Source organism: Mustela nigripes, chromosome 2, assembly GCF_022355385.1.
Source record: "Mustela nigripes isolate SB6536 chromosome 2, MUSNIG.SB6536, whole genome shotgun sequence".
In the NCBI taxonomy this organism is placed as follows: domain Eukaryota; kingdom Metazoa; phylum Chordata; class Mammalia; order Carnivora; family Mustelidae; genus Mustela; species Mustela nigripes.
The window spans coordinates 104,798,609-104,820,064 of NC_081558.1; the positions used below are offsets into that span (position 1 = coordinate 104,798,609).

The window sequence follows — 21,456 nt, forward strand, 5'->3', positions numbered from 1 at the left end:
CTACCCCATAATGCTCAAACTTAAAGGGAAAATCTCATCAAGCCTACAGTTTTGAAAGGGCACAGATATGTCTTCTTTGAATTCCGTCTGTGAAAATTGCTAATACCTTGGTTCCTGTATCTGCTAAAATAAGAATAGAGGGAGGAGTAATTAATTCCTAATATCTAAGAGCTATGTTGGTATGTCCCTCTCCATTCCTCATCCCTCAACCAGGTCCCAGTGGAAGGAATTGCAATCCTGCATCAGTTCCCATTCTCATCAGCACTGCAGAGGATGACAGTCATTGCCCAAGAGATGGGGGGTGACAGGCTGGCATTCATGAAAGGTGCACCAGAAAGGGTAGCCAGCTTTTGCCAACCTGAGACAGGTAAGTGAATAGATTTGTAGTACAATTGACAAATCTGTATTTCCAGCCCAAATGTGTCTCACTAACACTAAATCTATAACTCTAATTGCCCACTGGTCATTGCTAATGTGGTGACTCAGCTGACATCCCAAACTCAATACTTATCTTTCTTGCTTCCTATATTTTCCATCTTGGTGAATGATACTACTAATTTATACTGCTACCTCTAATTTACGATTTGTCCCTGATACCTCCCTCTCTTCATAGCCTCTGTTTTGTCAACTGCTAATCCATGGCCCTGTCACTCCATTAGCTCAGACCCTCATCATCCCTCCACAGGATCCCTTCCATATTTGGTGAATCGAACTCCAGCCCCTGGTCTCCCCTACTCTGATTTACCTTTTATACTGGGACCAGATTGGTTTTTCCACCACATACCGTAACCATGTTGCCACTTTCTTGTTTTTATTCTTCTGGTTGCTTCCCACAGGCTCCAGGATAGTCTCATACTCCTTTAGAATCATATCTAAGACCTTCATGATCTGACTCTCATCATACTTTCCAGATATGCTTTACCAGTACTGTCTTCCCCTCTTGTGCTTTCCTGAGCTGCACTCACTACTCAAGTCTTGATGTATTGTGTCTCCATGTCTGAGCCTACGGTGCTTCCTTGGTCAAAAATGCCTTTCCCCTTCCTTCATCTACCTACTTTCTGCCAGTATGATATAAGCTCCTCAAAGTGTTTCCATAGCACATTGCAATTACTTGGATCCCTTGCAATGGCAATGACCTCATTCTACCCTCAGAGACAGAGATCTCTAGAGCAGGGCCTGCAGTTTAGTCTCTGCAGACTCGACACCTAACACATACATTATAGGTAGACTCTCCATAAATGTTTGTTGGTTAAACTGGAGAAAAAAGAATTACATGCTTTCCCCATCTTTTTTACATTTTCCTTCCTTCCTTCCTTTCTTCCCTCCAATGCTTCATTCTCATTTCAGTTTCACTGGATCCCAAGAGGTCAATCCTGACAACGTAATTATGTTTAGGGTTCCCACTGACTTATTTGCGTATCTTTTTAGAAGTGTGTTTTCTTGGGAAATAATCGAATTTGTTTGTAAAGAATTTCTCCACCAATACTAACTGAGTAAATGTTGCATACTAATCTTAATTATTTTCTGAACAGTACCAACTAGTTTTGTTAGCGAACTTCAGAGTTATACAACACAGGGCTTCCGGGTGATAGCACTGGCCTACAAGAAGCTAGAAATGGATCATCACAGCACTGCCCTGACAAGGTAAGTGGGAAGGATTTGATAAGGCAGAATGGTTTGCTGGGCAGTGGACTAGGCAGGGGACTGAGCAACATAGCTTGCTGGGATTTTGTGTGCATAAAGCTTGGTAAACAAGGATATAGTCATTCTTGTCCTGCTTTAATAACAAAGCTGATGTGAACACTGGGAGAATTTATGAGAAATAGCTGTATAAACTACAAAATATGTTCTAATTTGATACAAACATGAATATAACCAGTGTTTCAGAGAGTTTGAAATTATGGTTATGACCTCATTTTGAACCAAATACAAGTAGTTATTATTTTTTTAGAGTTAGTGAATTTGTTGAGTTAGTAAACATAGCATTTGTCTGAAAAAATTTCTTTTTTAAAATTTTTTTATTTTATTTTTTTTCAAAATTTCTTGATAAATACTCAACTTAATGAACAATAGAGCTTAGATTTAATGTGTGATCCAGATAATGTTTTTAAGAAAGCAAGAAAAGTTACAGAGGAGCCTTTCTAGAGAAAGTTTTGATATGTAAAAAAGGAGTGCTTAAAAACTAAAATGGGCTGGAGTATTTATTAGTTCAAATTTGTTGCTTTATTTTCCATGGGTTAGAGATTACTGTGTTTATTTCGCCTCCACTGCCATGTCCAATACTGGGTGTCAGTTTCTACGGGTAACACTGCTGTGGAGATAATCAAGGCTTATTTTGTTATTTTGGATTTTAAATTTGTGAGATCTAACATAATTGTGTTCAACCCTGTCAGATTCATATTACTGTAATTATATTTTGTACCACTTCCTTTAAGATAAAATTCATATGTAATATGATCTGCACGTACTCTATAAAAATAATTATAATGCCCTCTCCTATAGTAAAAATAGAAGCAAAAGTACAATTCTTGACAAAAAGTAATAATTCAGTATTTGCTCTGCTGACTCCAGCAAATCAAACTGAAGCAATATACTCTTGCACCTGTGTGTAGAATCATGAGGCGGGGGGGTGGTTGCAACAGCTAAGAGTGCCAACTGATACAGGTGTGTTTACATATTGAAATCTCAAATACCACCAGCAGTTGTGCTGTCAGTGAGATGACTCTGAAATAGTTACAAATTCTTGGTTAAACTGAATAAAACTGTATAATCTCTTTTCAATTTACATGGTAGTTACATTCCTGAAAAGTTCAACAGGATATCAAAACTGTGCAAAGATGTTTTGTGCTTATATGTAAAACACAGCAAGGGGAAGTATATTCGTTTAAAATAATATTAGTAGTATTAGGTATATTTTAATAATACAGTATACTATATACTGTAATAATGCTACAATATAAACTGTATAAGCCTATGCTGGTTTAGGAAAGTATAAATGATATTTTTATGTCCATGAATGTCCTGTAAAATATTCGAAAGGCATGTGGGATGCAGGGGAATTCTTTACTGTGCATTGATCATTGCAGAAAATCTTTGATAGATGCCTGAAAATTTTCCAAAATGTCCTCTAGAGGCAGTACCACTCCTGCTGAGAATCATCCAAATGCCCCAACTCAGTCATTTTGTGAATGGGCAGAGAGTGAAGTAGCACATTGAAAATCCCTGAGTATTGGATTCCTGTGACCACCTTAGACTGAACCTCAAAACTTGGGCTATTACAACTCTGGGTATTTACTGTAACTTAATCAATACAAGCCATTCACATACTCAAGTCAGAGAGCTACAAGTGAACTATGAGATTGGATGTCACATTTTAAAGAAAAGAAATTTTGGGTCTAGGATAGACCAGAATTGGGAATGGAACTTTGTTTCTTGAGAACCTGTTGACAGATATATATCAGGACTCTGGCTACCATGCTGCTGCTTCTGATTATTATAATAAAATATTTGCATATCTACACATTTCAAAATAATGGCTTTGGGGCTGCTGCAGATAACAAAGCACTAATGGTGAAGGCACATAAGCCGTAGGGAATGGTACAGAGGAGAGTACACGGCCTGGCTAACAACACTGAAATTCCAACTTTTTCAAAGTCTGGTAATATCTAAACACTTCTAGGATCTCATAGGATCTAATCTTAGGTTGTTGCTTTGCCCCCCATGTGCTAAAGCCACCGCACCACTACATCTATCCCTAGCTAAGCTAATTTACCTAATTACCTTTGCTAATCCTTAATTAGAGCAGAACAGTCTTTCCTTCGAGGGGGATGTGTGTGCGAGTGTGTGTAAGTTTACTCAAAGTGCTTTCAGCACTGATATTATACTTTCTTTGAGTGTTCTTGGCCCACTTTTTGCATATTTCAGCCTTTGCATGGATTTTAAGAACATGAAGTGTAATTTCACAGATGACAATGCTTCTTTCGTGTTACAGTTCCGATTCTTTATTATTTTTGGATGTTTCAGGAGGATGTATGATATCTGTGCAGAAGCAGGACAAGATAGAATAGTGATTCCAAGTTGCAGACCTTGAGATCCCTCAAGGGACCACTTCTCTACTTCTTGGTTATTTCTTTACTTCATATTGAACTTCATGAAAAGAAGGATCATGTAGTGTTAGAGCTAGAAGAGATCTTGGCAATCCATTAGTTTTACCACCTTCTTTCACAAAATAAGAAATAGATGACCAGACAATGAAAGTGATTTGCCCATGGCCATACAGCAAGATAGTGGCAGATCTGGGATTAGAAGTATAGTCTCCTGATTATTTTATATTGAATCCTATGAACACCATGTGCCAGAGGAACCAGAAATAGGAGTGCCAAGTAGGTTGCAGAGTATGTCAGATGGTAGACCCTGTGGCCATTTTATTGACCCAGTCTGATGCCTTGTGGTTGACTTATGTCATATCATGTCATATCATATCATGTCCTTGGATACAAGGGCCACTAGAAAGATTGGAGGACCTCAATCAGGGATGAACTAAGTTATCATTCAAAGAAGAGCTCAAATCTCTTCTGTTTCAGGAAAGTTCCTCCAATCACTCCACCTAAAAATGATTATATTTTCCTCTCTGACTCCATAGGACAATTATCTGTACATCATGGTTCTTTTCTCAGCCTTCTATACAACTAAGGTGATCAAGTCTAATGTTGTCCTGTTGGTTGAACATGAAATCTTTGGAGTTAGGGGCTATTGTAGTTTCTGCCTATTCTCTCTGCCTTGCCTTTTCCTTAGTCCTGTTCCTTTCACCTAATTAGGTATTTAGTAAATGGTCAATCACTTGACAGACTGGCTTTGCTTTCTATAAAACCCTCTGACAGCAAAATTTCTGAAAAAGGAAATAAATTTTCCTAGACTGCCTATCAAAAAAATGGTCACATCAGACACCAGAGCACTTCAACTTAGGGTACCCTGTCTGAGCACTTCCTCTGTGCTGGGCACCACATGCATGTTGTTGAGCCGATCGATCATCGAACCAGGCAAGCTAGTCCTCAAGTTGTTGAGACAGATTAGATAACAAAGAATGGTGAGTGATAAAGGAACAAATAAAATGCATACTATCCTGAGGCAGAGGTAAGATGCAGAGGGAGCTATTTTTTCTACCTGGGGAGGTTTTTATGGGGAAGCACATGTGAAGTGGCTCTCAAAATATAAATGGGAAGTTTAAATGGCAGATCACAGGGGAACTTACAACCTTCTCCATGAAATAAGAAAGAATGTCTTACGGCAGTCTAGAGCAAATGTTTCGAGATGGTTGAGTACAGAGCATAGCCATGGTGGCTGGGTCACCTTGTCTGGACGTTAGGGTAGTTGAAGAATTTAGTGATAGAGAAAGCTGAAAAATTAGTTTGGAACCAGATTACACAGAGACTTAATTCCAGGTTCCGAAGAATGGGGAGTTCCTGGGGTGAGTAGTGCAAACTCTGCCGACTTCCTTCCAGCCATTCTGGTGGAGATGTTAGTAGTGTCTTAGGAGCATTACTGACTTTAGCCCCTGCCCCTGGCTGACGTGAGGCCCAGCATTGAGACGCCCATGGCAAGCAAGGCCAGGTGCTCTCCTGGGTGCTGCTTTCATTCATATTTCAGCCAGAATTAGGCAATACTGGTGTCTTGCCCTTGTGTCTGCTAGAGAGGTCTGGGTCTCAGATAAATGAATCATGGGAGAATTTTTGGGTCCCTGAAAGGTACCCCAATATTACTCCCCTGCACTTAATTCCATGAAATGTCTTGGTGATGGTCTTGTGATTAGGAGCCTCCGAGGCCCCACTTCCTTGCAGAAACATTCACACTTTATGCAAAAGAGCAATGCTGCCTGTCTGCAGAGGGAGGAAGGGAAGGGAGGAGAGAGAGGGCTACGTTTTGAGCTTCATATCTCCTGGGGTTGAAAGAGTATTACTTATAGGCCTGGATTCTGGAGAAATTGGCATTTTGTTTTCTTGTTCTTGAGCCTCACTTAACTTTGTACGATGTTCAGTACCAGAGCTAGAACTCCTCCCAGGTGGTTGCTAACAGGTGAGGTGCTGGAAATCAGACTAGTCACAGCAAAGAAAGAAGACTTTGAATCATTTGATTCATTCTCTATGAAAGTTAAAGCAAATATTTCACTTAATAAATACTCTCTTTTCCAATTAATTCAGTCAGAGTAAATGTCTCGGTGCCCTTCCTGTCCCCTCCTGTCTTCTTTCTGGGTATTTCCTGGCATGTATGTAGTAGTTAAGGAATGGTGCTTACGCAGGTGAGTGGGAACCATTCTGACAGGAACTTATTTGCGTTTGTTTTTCTTTTGCTTCCCCAAAGAAAGACCACAATGTGCTATTTCTGCTCATTTATATGTATATATTTCCAGGGACAAAGTAGAATCAGACCTGATATTTCTGGGATTGCTGATCTTGGAGAATCAGCTGAAGGACGAGACAAAACCTGTTCTGGAAGAACTCATCTCAGCCCGGATAAGGACTGTAATGGTCACAGGTATAGAGCAATATATATGTGAAAACAGAAAGAATTTGATGCGGAAGTAGGCAAGATTCACTCATCTCCTAAATAGTGTTGACAACCTCCTGTGGGTTGGACACCATTCTAGGTACTGGAGATTGGCAACAGAAAATGCAAAGTTACTGTTTTCACCAAGTTTCTATTTAGGTGAGGTGAGATAGAAAATCAATCAATCAGGCGAGCAAATAAGCAGCTAGCTTTAAGAGTTATGAGGTACATGAAACAAAACAGAATGATATGGTAGGTAAAGTGTGTCTGACTGGCTAATATATATGTGGTATCCGCTCAGAGAGGGGTCATTTGGGATAACACCTGCCTGATAAGAAGATGTGAGCCATGCAAAGATGGTGATTTTTGTTAAATGTTAGAGGAAGAGAAACGTTCAGTCAGTGTGGTCTGCAAACTGCACTGAAGGCCCATCAATAATGAGGTCTATTATTCCGGTAGTAAAAACTGCTATACCTGTACTTCTTTCAAACCCCAAATCACACAAACAGGAAAGGGGTGAGAAAGGATCATGCAAGAGCAGTGTGTGGAATTTCTTAATGAATCCTTCTAAGTGGAACTGATGATGTCTTAATGCATTCATTTGTTTGAGTGTGTGCCTTTCTTCCCCTGCTTTTACGTCCAATGCATTTAAATTGTGATAATTGTGTCACCAAGATTACCCCACCAGAGCCCATATTCCCCAGCCCACTTTCCCTGAACCCAATGTCACTGCAGAGAACTCTAGGATACTTCTACTTTCCCCTCTGTACTTCTCCATCTTCCATTCTATTACCGCAATCCAAGAGACTTTAGGATCACTTTTACTCTATCCCTTTTTAGTCCCTCAATCCAATGTCTAGGCATTGCTGAATTAATTAACTACTTCGGATTCCCCTTAGGTTATGACCCTTCTGTTTCAAAAATATTTATTTAGCACTTATTTGACACATTCTCACAATCTATCCTTAGTATTGAAATGAAATACATAATTCTGTACACTACCTCTTCTCTTCTGCCCTCACGTAGGAATTTCTGTTCTCTTTCTTGGCTCACTTGGTTAAATATTTTTCCCAAGACTTGTCCTTGGATAGGATGGAAGGGTAATATGTTCTCTTAATTCTTACATATCTCAGATATCTTTCTTCACTCTGACAGGTGAATGATATCTTTCCTGGGTATAGGATTTAGGGTTATAGTCTTTTTTTTTTTTTTTTTCTTAATGATCTCAGATGTTATTACAAGCCTAACGTCTGTCCACTGTAGTTAATTTGTTCTCTTCCCTATATAATCCTTTTCTTTAATTCTGGAGTTTAGAAATGCTACCGGGGTATGTCTATATGTTTATCTTTTTACATTAATTGAATATGGAACATAGTGAGCCTTTTAATCTATCTTCTTCCTGTCAGGAAAATCTCTTCTACTGTTCATTTAATTATTGCCTTTGTTTTGTCTCCTCCTTTTTCCCTTCTGGAGTTTCTGTTGTTCACATGATAGGCTTCCTGGATCTATCCTCGTAGTCTCTTATCTTTTTTCTTGTGATTCTGTATTTGTTATAATTTTGCTTTGTGTTTAAGATTTTTTTTTTTTTGTATCCAATTTTTCCAAAGCACAAACTCAGGTTCCAAAAATGACCATTATTACCTCTTAAGTGTTAAGTTCTGAAATCATGTTTTGGGGCAGTAATGGCCCTTAAAACCTTTTTTGTTTTGGTGGTGGTGGGGAGAGAGGAAGGCACATTTGAGTTTTTTTTAAGTGCATTCCTTATTTTTAATGTTCTAATGCAGGTTTCATCTATCTTCAACAACTACTCTATTTTGACTTTCATGTGTTCTGGTTGTTCTCCCTGATCTTTTCTTGTTTAGCTTCTGGGATTTCTTGAATAGTTTGTTATATTTCTCTGTCAGATGATTGAGGCTCAGACCTGGGCTGAATCTCCCAAACAGTTGAACTTCTAGGGTGGTGGATAACAAAATGGTCTTGTGTTGCAAAGCAGCCAAACTCTTGGTGACTTGCTAAGGCATGTGGTGAACTCTTCTTAGGGCTCAGGGTTCCAGCCTCAGGGTAGATAGAGAAGCTCTCACCCATTAATTAGCTCTTCTGGAGATTCTCGTAAATACTTTGGTAGAAATCTGAAGAAAGCCATTTCAGGGATAGTCAGCCAGGTGTTACGGTATTTATTGTTCAGTGGTTGCTCCAAGAATCACAACATCTGTACCTACCCTTTCAAGAAGACTTACAAACATAAAAGTCCTCTGTCTTTTTCTCTTTTATGTTATAGTTGCCATGTATATGCAACAAATTATCTTAGATAAGTAATAAGACATATCTAAGAATGTCTTTATTTCTCTTTATTTCTGAATGATTCTTCCACTAGCTATAGGAATCTGAGTTGACTGTTCTCTCTTCAGCACTTCAAGAATATTCCACTGTCATCTTTCTTCCATGATTTTTGATGAGAAATCTGTGATAATTCAAATAATCATTCCCTAATATATAATATATTGTTTTCTCTATCTGTTTTTAAGATATTTTCTTTATCTTTGTTTTTAGAAGTTTGATTATAATGTTTTTGGGTATGGTTCTCACTGAGTTTATCTTGAGATTCACCAAACTTCTTAAATATATAAATTTAAATCTTTTACCATATTTGGGATTTTTTCTGTTTCACTTCTTCAAAAAAAATTTTTTTTTCCTGTTCTCATTCCTTTCTCCTCTCCTTCCTGGACTCTAATGACATGAATCTTGTTATGCTTCCATCTCTGTTCTTTTGTTTTTAAATTTTTCTCTCTGTTTTTCAGATTGCATAACTTCTTTTCTTGTCATCTCCATTCTGCTCTTGGGAGCATCCAATGAATTTTTTATTTCAGTTATTATATTGTTCAATTTTGAAGTAGTCATTTGGTTTTTACTTACGGAGTGTATTTTTTTTTTTTTTTTTTTTTTTTACTTGAGAACTTCTATCTTGTCATTTATTTTAAGAGCACTAACCTTCACCTCATGGAGGAGGCTTATAAGGGCTGCTTTAAAAACATTTAGTTTTTAAAGTCCAACATCTGGGTCATCCTTGGACAAGCAAATGTTGATTTTTTTTTTCCCCCTTGAGAATTTACTACATTTTCCAGGTTCATTTTTTTTTTTTTTTTTGCATGTTGAATATCCTAAACATTTAAATTATTATATTACAAGAACTTGGATCCTGTTAAAATCGTCTGGAGATTGTTGAGGCTGTTTGTTTGTTTGTTTGTTTGTTTTAGCAAGGAAAACTCTAGGATGTATGAGGTGATTAATATCATAGTTCAGTTCCTGAGGCTTTTGCTTTTCTCTGGGTTTGTTCTATGCATGCACAACTCTGAATTGAGTTCATATCCTGAGTTAGTCTTTTTGTCTATCTATCTTCTTTCTTGGGTCTGTCCCATAATTCTTCAGCCTTCAAGCTCTTCCCCCCCCCACCCCCCTGGTTTCTTTGGCCAGAAAGATTAACTTTCTCTTGGAGGTTTAGCTTCCTTCACAGCTCTGGGACTAGGGTTCACATTCAGGTCAAACATGTGGGAGGAAAGAAAAAAAAAAAAAGCCAAAAATATCATCACCTTGTAGATTGTTTCTCCAGATTCAACTCTCTTCCACATTCTCCCTGCTTATGTTTACTTTTCAAAATCCTTGGATAGTTGTTTTTGTATTTTGCCCATAGTTTTCCACTGTAATCAGTGGGAGAGATAGATTTTAATGTTTTTTTTTCCAGTTTGGCTGAAAGTGGAACCACGTGATAAAATATTAAATCAGTGGGGTTTTGCTTAATGTTTACCAAGCTAACAAATGATGGAGATAGATTTGAAATTCACCTTTTTCTTTTTCCTTCCCACTCTCTGGAAAAAAGTATACTGGTAGGTTATGAAGTAACCAGATGAAAAGCAAAAAGAATCACAAAAGGGATCATGAATCCATGGAGAATCAGAGTGAGAGAGACTTAGAAATTATTTATTTTCACACCTAAAATAAGTTCTGAACTCCTTACCCTAGTTTTCCAGGCCATACATGAATTGATTCTATTTATTCAACCCCATCTTGCTATACTTCTCCTTTCTTGTAGGTGACAATCTTCAGACTGCAATAACAGTGGCCAGGAAGTCTGGAATGGTTTCTGAAAACCAAAAAGTCATTCTCATTGAAGCAAATGAAACCACTGGGTCCTCCTCAGCATCTATAAGTTGGAAATTAGTAGAGGAGAGGAAACAGATTTCATATCGCAATCAGGTATACCTAAAAAACAGACCTTCTGCAATATTATGGCTCACAGTGTTGGCTGCTGAGCAGCTCTGATTGGCCAAGATGTACAGGTAACCTAGAGTCAACATATTTCTCCAAATGTCTAACACATATGCTATTTGAAGAGCTCCCATCACTTTCTCATACTGTCCTACTGAGCTTTAATGTACAGTGTTTTCCTGAGTGCTGGGAAGAATTCATTCTTTCAAGCTTTGGCTCTTGTTGGCTCTATATAAGAAAGAATGTAGTAAGCGGGACTGTGAATCTAATTTCTCATCTTCCTCTTGCTTGCTAGCCATCCCCTCCAGTCCAAAGGAGATTTAGTCCCTGGGAGTGAAACTGCTGTGTGCATTGGAAAATTAGATTATGTCTTCAGGGTGGGAAAAAAGTTTTATTCATCTATTCCCAATCTTGTCAGTATCTTATCTCCATTGTGTCCTTGTGGGACAATATTAATCCTATAAGAAAACAAATTTTAAGTTCTCACTTCAGGGAGAGATTTGTTAAGCTGTAATGCTTTGTATAGTACACTTGAAATGTGTGAAATGTGCTCTTTTCTGGGACTCACCACAGTCAAATCAGGATGAGAACAAGACATGAGTAAGTGTTATTCTCCTATTCACTAGAGGCTGTTTGTGCAAAGATTGATCTAGCAAAGAAAAAGTGCTTCTCTGAGGAATCAGGGCTGGAGTGTGACTCTTAAAGAGACACCAGACTGTCATCTTTTTCTTCTCTTTGATATTTTTGTGGTTCTTTACCAAATCTCTATCAAATGTCTAAAGTAATTGTGTCTTGTTTTGCAGGATAATTACATTAATATCAGGGAAGATATCTCTGATAATGACAGAGAAGGAGGTTACCATTTTGCCTTAAGTGGAAAATCTTTTCAGGTTATAAGTCAACATTTCAGCAGCCTACTACCAAAGGTAATCTCCCAGTAAAGATGCTGATGATGTCACTTACAGAACATGTTCCTAAGTAATTTCAAGCCTCTATAGATAAGATATACCTATTGAATAGATTTTTTAAAAAGGCAGATATTTTTGTTGTCTCATTTCCTACTAGATTTAAAATCAGTGAATTTGATTAGACAATTTCTTATCATCTATAGGAATAAATTATTAAGGAATTTTCCAATCATAAATATTGCTTTTGGGTGGCTGTCTTTATATTGCCATGGTGAGGGATCTCCTACTATAGCGGAAATCCAGCAATTATACAGGAAGGCAGGCCAAGAATAGAGGAATTCCATTAGGTTTTTGATAGAGAAACCTTATATAAAAGCCAGTCAAACTTAACACTTTTCTGATGAAGAACAATAGTGGGGGCAGGTAAGTATTATATATAACATGTAGACAAACTGGAAAAAGACTATATCCAGTATAATACAAAGATAAATGGTTTTTATTCTTTTTTTTTTTAAATTCAATTGCTTATCCTCTTAGGTACTATTTAGGAAAAATAGAATAAAGACTTTGAGGCTGACTGAACATTAAGCTGAGTTACTGCCCAAATGAGCAGGGAATGTAGAGATCTAACACAGAAGAATTTAGACTCTATAGGATAAAGCTCAGGTGGATGAAGCTGGTATAGGTTTAATATCTCCAAACCATCAATGTTCCATAGCCCAGATTAGGTTTGGGATATTAGCTGAGTTTCACAATTGGTCAAGTCCAGATGGTAGTTAAATCAAATTGTCACTATTTCATCATTAGGCTGTTTTTCTGCTAGTTCTGAACAATTTTCTCAGAAGCAGTTACCTCTTTTCCTTTTCCTGGGATGTTAACCTCTGGATATCTCATAATTTCTGCTACTCTACTGACTCAAGATTTCATTAAGGTCTGGATTTTTTTTTTTTTTACCATATTTTCAATGACAGCTCAGCTAAATTCCTGAAGATCATCATTTTAATCAATATTTTTATTACGTCTTTACTGATTTTTGGTCTCCTGCTCACTTATTTGATGACTAAAGTCTCAATGTCTTAAAATCAAAAAATGGACTTCTTGGAAACAAAAAATTTTTGCCATTCATGGATTTTGTTACCCAGTGTTCTGAGTATTATCAATTACTTCATGTATGGCTAACTGACATGCTGCATTTTCTCTCATGTTCCTTACAGATACTGATCAATGGGACCATCTTTGCAAGAATGTCTCCTGGGCAGAAATCCAGTCTGGTGGAAGAATTTCAGAAACTGGAGTAGGTTCTTTGCCATTTCGGGTGGTATGAAGTGCCTGGAGGCATGGCAGTCAGGGAGAGTGTAAGAGGTACAGGAAGTCACCTACCTTGGCCAAGGCAGTGGTTCTTAACCTAACTATATATGACAGTCAACTCCAGAGTTTTGAAAACATAACAATACCAAGACAGTGTTGTCCAGAGATTCTGATTCAGTTGCTCATGTGAGGCTTAGACATTAGTGTTTTTTACAGATCTCCTCAAGTAAGTCAGCTGTGGATCCGGAGTTGAGAATCACTGGACCAGGACATATAGGGCATGAAAATGTAGGGTGAGAAATGAACGTGGAAGTGTAGTTTGAGTTCAGCTCCTGAGATACAATGAAAATTTAGATTTTATAAGTTATCACAGTTCTGATATAAGGTGATTTATATGGCAAGAGATTCACATAACTTTAAAAATATGAAAACATTTATATGACAGAGAATCTTTTCTGTCCTAAATCAGAAAAATTATTCTCTTCCAACACAAGGGTCTTCATTACAGAGTAAACAGTTCAATTAACGTGCCCATCATTTAGGACATTTTATTTCTTGTTAATAGAACCCATGGAGTCCTGAAAGCTTTCTTTACTTCTGGTGCTGGACCATACAGATGTAACTTCTACTCCTACTCATTCCCACTTAATCCTCCTACTTGATTCAGTCACTAGGCAAGTTTCTTGATTCAGAATGCCCTGTCTTTTCCACATGGTTGACAACACAGACAGTAAATGAGTTGCCTTCATATGACAGTGTGGAAGAGAAGTATAGCCAATTCGGTAAATGCTGTGAGAACACTCCTACCTTAAAAAGCAGACTATCTATAATTTTTGTCACCAGTGAAAGCAGTCTGTATGTAACCTCAAAAAACTATCCTGAGGCAGGGATGTGTTTTCTTTCTTCAAAATCTGGGCCTGGCACTGCATTTTTTATTGAGTGACTGCTAAGATGGCAGATCTCTCCTGTTACTATTAACAGCACCAACAAGTAATTTTGTTTTGTTTGTTTTGTTTTAGAGATTATAAGGCACTCTTCCATACAGCACCTCACTGAATACGTATAACACTTTGTAGGAGAGAAAAATGATAGCCAAAATAGCCTAGTGATCAGGTCCAAAGATCTCTGTCTGGTTTCAAATCTGTTGCCCTCTTCACTGTGCCAGGGTATCACATCGTCATCTGTGAACATCCCACTTTATAGCCAACAAAGTCACTTCCTAAAACAGCGATGTTCAGGGTCTCCCTGAAATGCTTGGATTCAGGAATGGTGCACTGGACTGCTGAGTCACACTTTACTTTTAGTCAAACTAGACTCTTAGGAAAACTCCCTTACAATGAATAATCAGTTCAATTCCTCAGTAATGAAGTTCAACTTATCTTTTTATTGGAGAAATTAATAGGTAAAATTGCTCTGATATCTCTTACATTTGACATGGTTCCCTTTTAGTTACTTTGTAGGTATGTGCGGTGATGGGGCCAATGACTGTGGGGTAAGTAGCTGTCAGTGTATGGGGCCATAGTGGCACTAGGACAGACAAAGACTTACACTTGATTGTGCTTGCCTGGAGTTCTCTAGAGATAGTATCCCTGGGATATACACTACCTCCATTGTTCTTGTTGGAGAAACTGATGTAGAAGGTTTGGGAGGGTTTCAACCAAAGACACACAATGCCTTAGTGGTTGGCATAGACCAAATGAGGTAGAATATGGCTCTGGACTCCCCACTTCTTTGGCCAAGTATCCCAGTGCCATATTTTTCTTATATAGTAGGCAGAGCAAAATCTGGCCATCTCCTGGCTAGTGCTTGGGTCCACAAGCCACATTGTGGCTAGCTTGACAGACTTTTCTCATGTAGCCTTAGGAAAGATATATGTGAGTGTATATGGAGAGTAACCTGACTCTTTGCTTTCAGGCTTTGAAAATGGCTCACGTGGGCATCTCTTTATCAGAGCAGGAGGCATCTGTGGCCTCCCCTTTCACTTCGAAAACTCCAAACATTGAGTGCGTACCTCACCTTATCAAGTAAGTAGATGCTTTCCACTAGCATTGTTTTAATCTCTCTCGACTTTTAGGTACAGATTCCATTGTTCTGTCAGGGAAAGAGCAGGGAAACTTTGTGTCCCTGGATGGGGAGGGTGCTTTACAGGACAATGCAATCAGCCATTCTAATCCCAAGTGAATTTACCAGGAGTTAAAAATAACCGTGGGAGAGCAGTGGAATTTCTAATGAAAACCACTCAATAGGTTACTTTTAGAAAATTGGAATCTGGACTTTGTTACTGCTTTGTAAGTGTTGCTCATATTCTTATTATTGTTATTTTTACATGGATCTCCTTAGATGCTTTATGATGGGGGATGGACAAAAACTTTTTCTTTCCCACCTGCCCTCTTTTCTGCTTGACTCTATGCTTTTTGGAATATTCTTTCCATCTCCAGTTTTCAAAATATTTATTCATCTTTGCTGCTTCTACTAAAATTTCCCTTGGCATTTTATCTCTGTCTCCCAGAATATGTACTTCTACTTTATTTTATTTGAATCATAGAGATGGTTAGCATTGTGGCTGCTTTGGGCTGTTATAACTAACATGTATTTACAGTTTGTGAAGTGCTCTAATACCTACTATCTTATACTTCAAAATACCCTGGAGATGTAAGAACGGTCTCTATTTTCTTTTGCAAATATGGAAATCGAGGTTCAATTGATATGCCCAAGCTCAAACAGCCATATAGGATTAAAAATTCTATTAAAATTGATTTTATTTAAATATGTCTTATCTACAAACATCGTACTATTCCCACCACATTAAAATAATAATGATTTGGCTAGCTCTTCCCAATTTTTAAAAAACTTATGCATGTATTTGACAAATATTTATAGAGTAGGCACTTAGTGCCAGGGACTGGTGGAGACACTGAAGACCCAGAAGAAAGTAAATCACAGGGACGCCTGGGTGGCTCAGTGAGTTAAAGCCTCTGCCTTAGGCTTGGGTCATGATCCCAGGGTCCTGGGATCAAGCCCCACATTGGGCTCTCTGCTCAGCAGGGAGCCTGCTTCCTCCCCACCCCCCGCCTCTCTACCTGCTTGTGATCTCTGCCTATCAAATAAATAAATAAAATATTTAAAAAAAAAAGTCAATCACACATCCCTTGATTTCATAAAGCTTTCTTACAGATAAATCAAGGTAATGGGAAAAGTTGGAAAGGGACTGAGGAGGTAGAACTGGCTGCTACAGGTGGGTGGTATGTGAAAGCCTTTCTAAGGAGTGAGATGAGAAGAAACTATGTTCTGGTGAAGCAAATGATAGCAGCAGAGCCCCCAAACAGGAAAAAGCCTATTTTAAAATCAGACTTTGGAATCCCAGGAAAACATTTTGACCAGAAGGAAATTTAAACTCTGTTTTCTTTCCAATGAAAGATGTAAAAGTGACATTTCATAAGTAATCTATTTTATGCTTTCAATATATACTATTTACTCAGATTCAGTCAACATGAACAGAAATGAGCATGCTCATTGTTTCCAGTCTATTTAAATTCCATGTATGACTAATTTCAGTACTGTTCTAGTCCAGTTTCAGAAAAAGTTGGGATTGCCTAATGAGATTTGAATGAAGTGAAACACCTGCAGGAAAATAGCCCCCAAGTGTGCAATCTTATAGAAATCCCTTAGTTCACAGATGAAGAAACTGTGGCAGAAGGAAACTGACCTTCCAAATGACATCAGTGTATAGGTGTGAGATCTGGGACCAGTTCCTCTGACTCTGGGTTGACAAAGTTCCCACAAAAAAAGGACAAGACTAACACTCGACCTGGACTCCATAGCTGGACCAAACCTGTGGACCTCGGCCTGAAATGGGTGTTTCCTAAAAATCTAGTCCTATTCTGACAGCCAGCTCCCATGGGCTCAAGGCTGTCCAGTCTGTCAGACAAACAGTTGAATAATCAGGCTTTTGAGTTTTTTCTCCTGAGCTCAGCTGAACAGCACATTGCAACTGACCTCAATTCTTTCTATTCCTTTCATTTCCTCACTTTTTCATTTCTTTTCTCACACAGGGAAGGACGTGCAGCTCTAGTGACCTCATTTTGCATGTTTAAATACATGGCTCTGTACAGCATGATTCAGTATGTTGGTGTTCTGCTGCTCTACTGGGTATGACTGGGGACCTGAGTTCTTGGTTAGTGAGGACCAAAGCAAGTCGTGGTGTACCACCCGTCCCAGTTTGCGATGCTTTTTAAGGAAGAGTGCATGTGGGGAATTGCAAGCTCCAGTAGCCCCTCTAAAACCACCTTTATTTTGAAAGTAAATCAGAAATAGATGAATGTACTTGGGAAAAGTTGATGGTGTCAATTCTCTGACTCTCTTGACATTTTAAATGCAGTGCTTGCTGAAGATCAGAACACAGCACTTTCTCTCTCGCTGTTGCTTCTGCCTGCTTGAACCAGGTCTCTATCTTCCTAGTTGCAGTGTGACTCTACTCTAGGGTACCATTCATTAGAGAGATGATTCTCTGATTGGCGTTGCTGCTAAATATTTCAGAGCCCGCTCTCCCTGGAAAAACAAGCCCTGGTTATTAATGTTTGCCAACTTTCATGGTGTAAATACTACCATGGCTGGTTTCAAGCTGTCTACCTGCTGTCACTGAGCATGGAGTTGGGAGAGATATACAGGAGCATGCCATTATGTAGTACTTGCACCACAGAGATGTAAGAGTTGTAAATTTCTTGAAAGGCATAGATAACAGCACAATGTAAGAAAATGATTAGGAAGTGGTGGGTTTGGGAGTATTTATTAGCTTTGTTTTTAGCATAATGTATTTAATGGTAGATTTGTATGACTTAAATTTTTATAATGGCTGTGCTTAACAACCAGTTCAAAAAGATCCCTGAAAACTTAGCAATTAATTCTCACGAACCAGTACAAGCAGCTTATTGCTGATTCCTTAAATTCCTCTCTATGTCTTGCCCTCTCGCCTCTGGATTGAAGGATTTAGTTCTGTTATTTTCAGATTACCTATGTCTCTTCCCACTCATTAATGAATGAGCTGGAGAAGGAGAAGCTATGTATGTAAATTTGGCACTATTTTGGAATCCCAGTAATACATGCTATAGAGTTAAACACAGATCACCATTACTCCTTTCCACTAAAGGGTGGGGGAGGCAAGGAAGCAAGTTACTTAAAATCAGTAAGACCTTCACACATTTTTTTCTCAAGAATATCTAACTGCTTTATCAGAACTTTCTAACAATACCCCAAAATGCAAATAGTGGGTTCAGGTATTCTTTTGCCATTAGTAAAATTTTGGTAAGATCATCACATACTTAACAGTTGTTACTCCTGGGAACTCACTGTTTCATTGTGCCAGACCAAACCCTGACTTCTCTGATAGAAGGTAGAAAGAAGATCAGAGATGAATCTAGTGGAGTGAGATGTCCCCCTCAATAAGGGGTTACTGATGCACAAACGACCCAGGCCAGAGAGCACACGAGGGTATCCTCCTGGCCAGAGAGGGTTTCCCATCCTTGCCTTTGGTACTCTCACTAATACAAACAGGACCCTGGCTGCACCCTCTCCTTGTAAAATTTTATGTTGCAGTGACAAAATGAATGCAGTTCATGTCAGACTTCATCTAAAAGGTCATAATTTTTTAAAAGTCATTTTCCTTTTTATTTTCAGGAGACAAACAGTCTTTCAAATTACCAGTTTCTGTTCCAGGATCTGGCCATCACAACTCTTATTGGCATAACAAGTAAGATATTTTTTAAAAACTCCCTTTGCTCCCTTCAATGTACTTCCTTCTGCCCCAGGAAATAAAAAACTCTACTTTTGAATGTTGGGCAAAAAGAAAAGTGTTAGCAAAAGGAAACCTGGCTAGTTCTTTTTTTGCTTTCTACAAAATACAGAGCTTCTATAATGGTCACTAAACATTTAAGATGAAAAATGCTCTTTGAAAATCAGGAATGCTGACCACAGTATGCTTTCTGGTATAATTAATTACAATTAAAATGTGTCCAGCTTACAGAAGCTGAATGGCTTTTATGTTTTCCATCTTTAAATCCTAGCTTTTCAGGGTTTTGAATGGACATTAAAGGTAGTCTTTCATGGTTTCTAAGCTGTTTGTTCCAGGCTTCCTCCTGATCCTTTCTCTCTATCTGTTTGTCTTCCAGATCACTAATTCTATCTCCTGTCTCAGTTACCCTAGCTTTGAGAGAGTTTAGATTAGATTGGAACTCATTGAGAGCATTGTGAACCTCCTCCCTGGTAGCTTTAAGCTCCGCCCTAACATTGTGAACATCCTGTCTGGTCACTTTCACTTCAGCCCTAATCAATTCTGTTTGGTCATCCATGGCTTTCTCCAACCTAGCTATTGCCTGGATAAGTGTTAGCCTGAATTCTCTTTCCGACATATTGTCTATGTTGATAGCCGTTAGCTCTGTTGCAGAAGGTCCATCCTCTGTATTTTTCTTCTGTTGGGCATTCCTCCTCCTAGTCATTTGGGTGGGAGATGACTGAACAGATGTAGCTGGATGTATCAACTGTGGTGCAGTCAAGGTGCACCCTGGAACACTTCTGAGCAATCAGGATTCCCCACCCAAACGAGGAACAAAAGAAAAGAAAAAGAAAAAGAAAAAAAATAAAAGAAGAAAAAAAAAAGAAGAAGAAAAAAAAAAGAGAGAGAGAGAGACAGGAAAGAAAAGGAAGATGAAAAAGAAGGTTCAGCCCAGATGGGCCCCAAGGTAAGATTTATAAAGTAGACAAACAAAAAGAGATAAAAAGACTGATACAAGTATATGACAAGAGAAAAAAATATATATATGCAAATAAAGAAAGAACCTCGTCAAAAAGAACCACAAGTGTAAAATTTATATGCTATCAGGACAAACAGCATGGTACTGGCATGAAAACAGACACACAAACCAGTAGAACAGAGTAGAGAGCCCAGATATGGACCCTCAACTCTATGGTCAATTAATCTTTGACAAAACAGGAAAAATATACAGTGGAAAAAAGACAGTCTCTTCAATAAATGGTGCTGGGAAAACTGGACAGCTATATGTAGAAGAATGAAACTCGACCATTCTCTTACACTGTACACAAAGATAAACTCAAAATGGATAAAAGACCTCAACATGAGACAGGAATCCATCAGAACACAAGAGAACATAGGCAGTAATCTCTTTGATATCAGCCACAGCAACTTCTTTCAAGATATGTCTCCAAAGGCAAAGGAAACAAAAGCAAAAATAAACTTTTGGGACTTCATCAAAATCAAAAGCTTCTACACAGCAAAGGAAACAGTCAAAAAAACAAAGAGGCAACCCACAGAATGGGAGAAGATATTTGCAAATGACAGTATAGACAAAAGGTTGATATCCAGGATCTATAATGAACTCCTCAAACTTAACACACACGAAACAGGCAAACATATCAAAAAATGGGCAGAAGATATGAACAGACACTTCTCCAATCAAGATATACAAATGGATATCAGACACATGAAAAAATGTTCATCATCATTAGCCCTCAGGGAGATTCAAATTAAAACCACATTGAGATATCACCTTACACCAGTTAGAATGGCCAAAATTAACAAAACAGGAAACAACATGTGTTGGAGAGGATGTGGAGAAAGGGGAACCCTCTTACACTGTTGGTGGGGATGCAAGTTGGTGCAGCCTCTTTGGAGAACAGTGTGGAGATTCCTCAAGAAATTAAAAATAGAGCTTCCCTATGACCCTGCAATTGCACTCCTGGGTATTTACCCCAAGGATAAATATGAATGTCATGAAAATAAGGTCCATCTGTACCCCAATCTTTATAGCAGCAATGGCCACGGTCGCCAAACTATGGAAAGAACCAAGATGCCCTTCAACGGATGAATGGATAAGGAAGATGTGGTCCATATACACTATGGAGTATTATGCCTCCATCAGAAAGGATGAATACCCAACTTTTGTAGCAACATGGACGGGACTGGAAGAGATTATGCTGAGTGAAATCAGTCAAGCAGAGAGAGTCAATTATCATATGGTTTTACTTATTTGTGGAGCATAACAAATATCATGGAGGACAAGGGGTGTTAGAGAGGAGAGGGGAGTTGGGGTAAATTAGAAGGGGAGGTGAATCATGAGAGACTATGGACTCTGAAAATCAATCTGAGGGGTTTGAAGTGGTGGGGGGGGTGGGAGGTTGGGGTACCAGGTGGTGGGTATTATAGAGGGCACGGATTGCATGGAGCACTGGATGTGCTGAAAAAATAATGAATACTGTTTTTTCTGAAAACAAATAAATTGAAAAAAAAAAAAGTAGTCTTTCCATTAGGCCACTCCACTCTCACCTCCTCAGTGTTCCTGCTGTAGGATTTTTCCCCAACCCATCCACTCCCCATTATCTTTACTATAGTCTCTACTTTCCTCTCTGTTAAATATGAATGCCA

General features: G+C 38.5%; 1 protein-coding gene across 1 annotated transcript in view; it reads left to right on the forward strand.

The window, feature by feature from the left end:
- Positions 1–21,456, forward strand: part of ATP13A4 (ATPase 13A4) — a 127,782-nt gene that overhangs the window by 88,395 nt on the left and 17,931 nt on the right. Inside the window, exons 16-25 of the mRNA XM_059388017.1 lie at positions 214–367; positions 1,533–1,644; positions 6,407–6,531; positions 10,631–10,794; positions 11,610–11,732; positions 12,929–13,008; positions 14,472–14,514; positions 14,937–15,046; positions 17,075–17,171; positions 18,696–18,768. Of these exons, the coding sequence (XP_059244000.1) occupies positions 214–367; positions 1,533–1,644; positions 6,407–6,531; positions 10,631–10,794; positions 11,610–11,732; positions 12,929–13,008; positions 14,472–14,514; positions 14,937–15,046; positions 17,075–17,171; positions 18,696–18,768 (1,081 nt within the window). The remainder of the gene's footprint in view (positions 1–213; positions 368–1,532; positions 1,645–6,406; positions 6,532–10,630; positions 10,795–11,609; positions 11,733–12,928; positions 13,009–14,471; positions 14,515–14,936; positions 15,047–17,074; positions 17,172–18,695; positions 18,769–21,456) is intronic.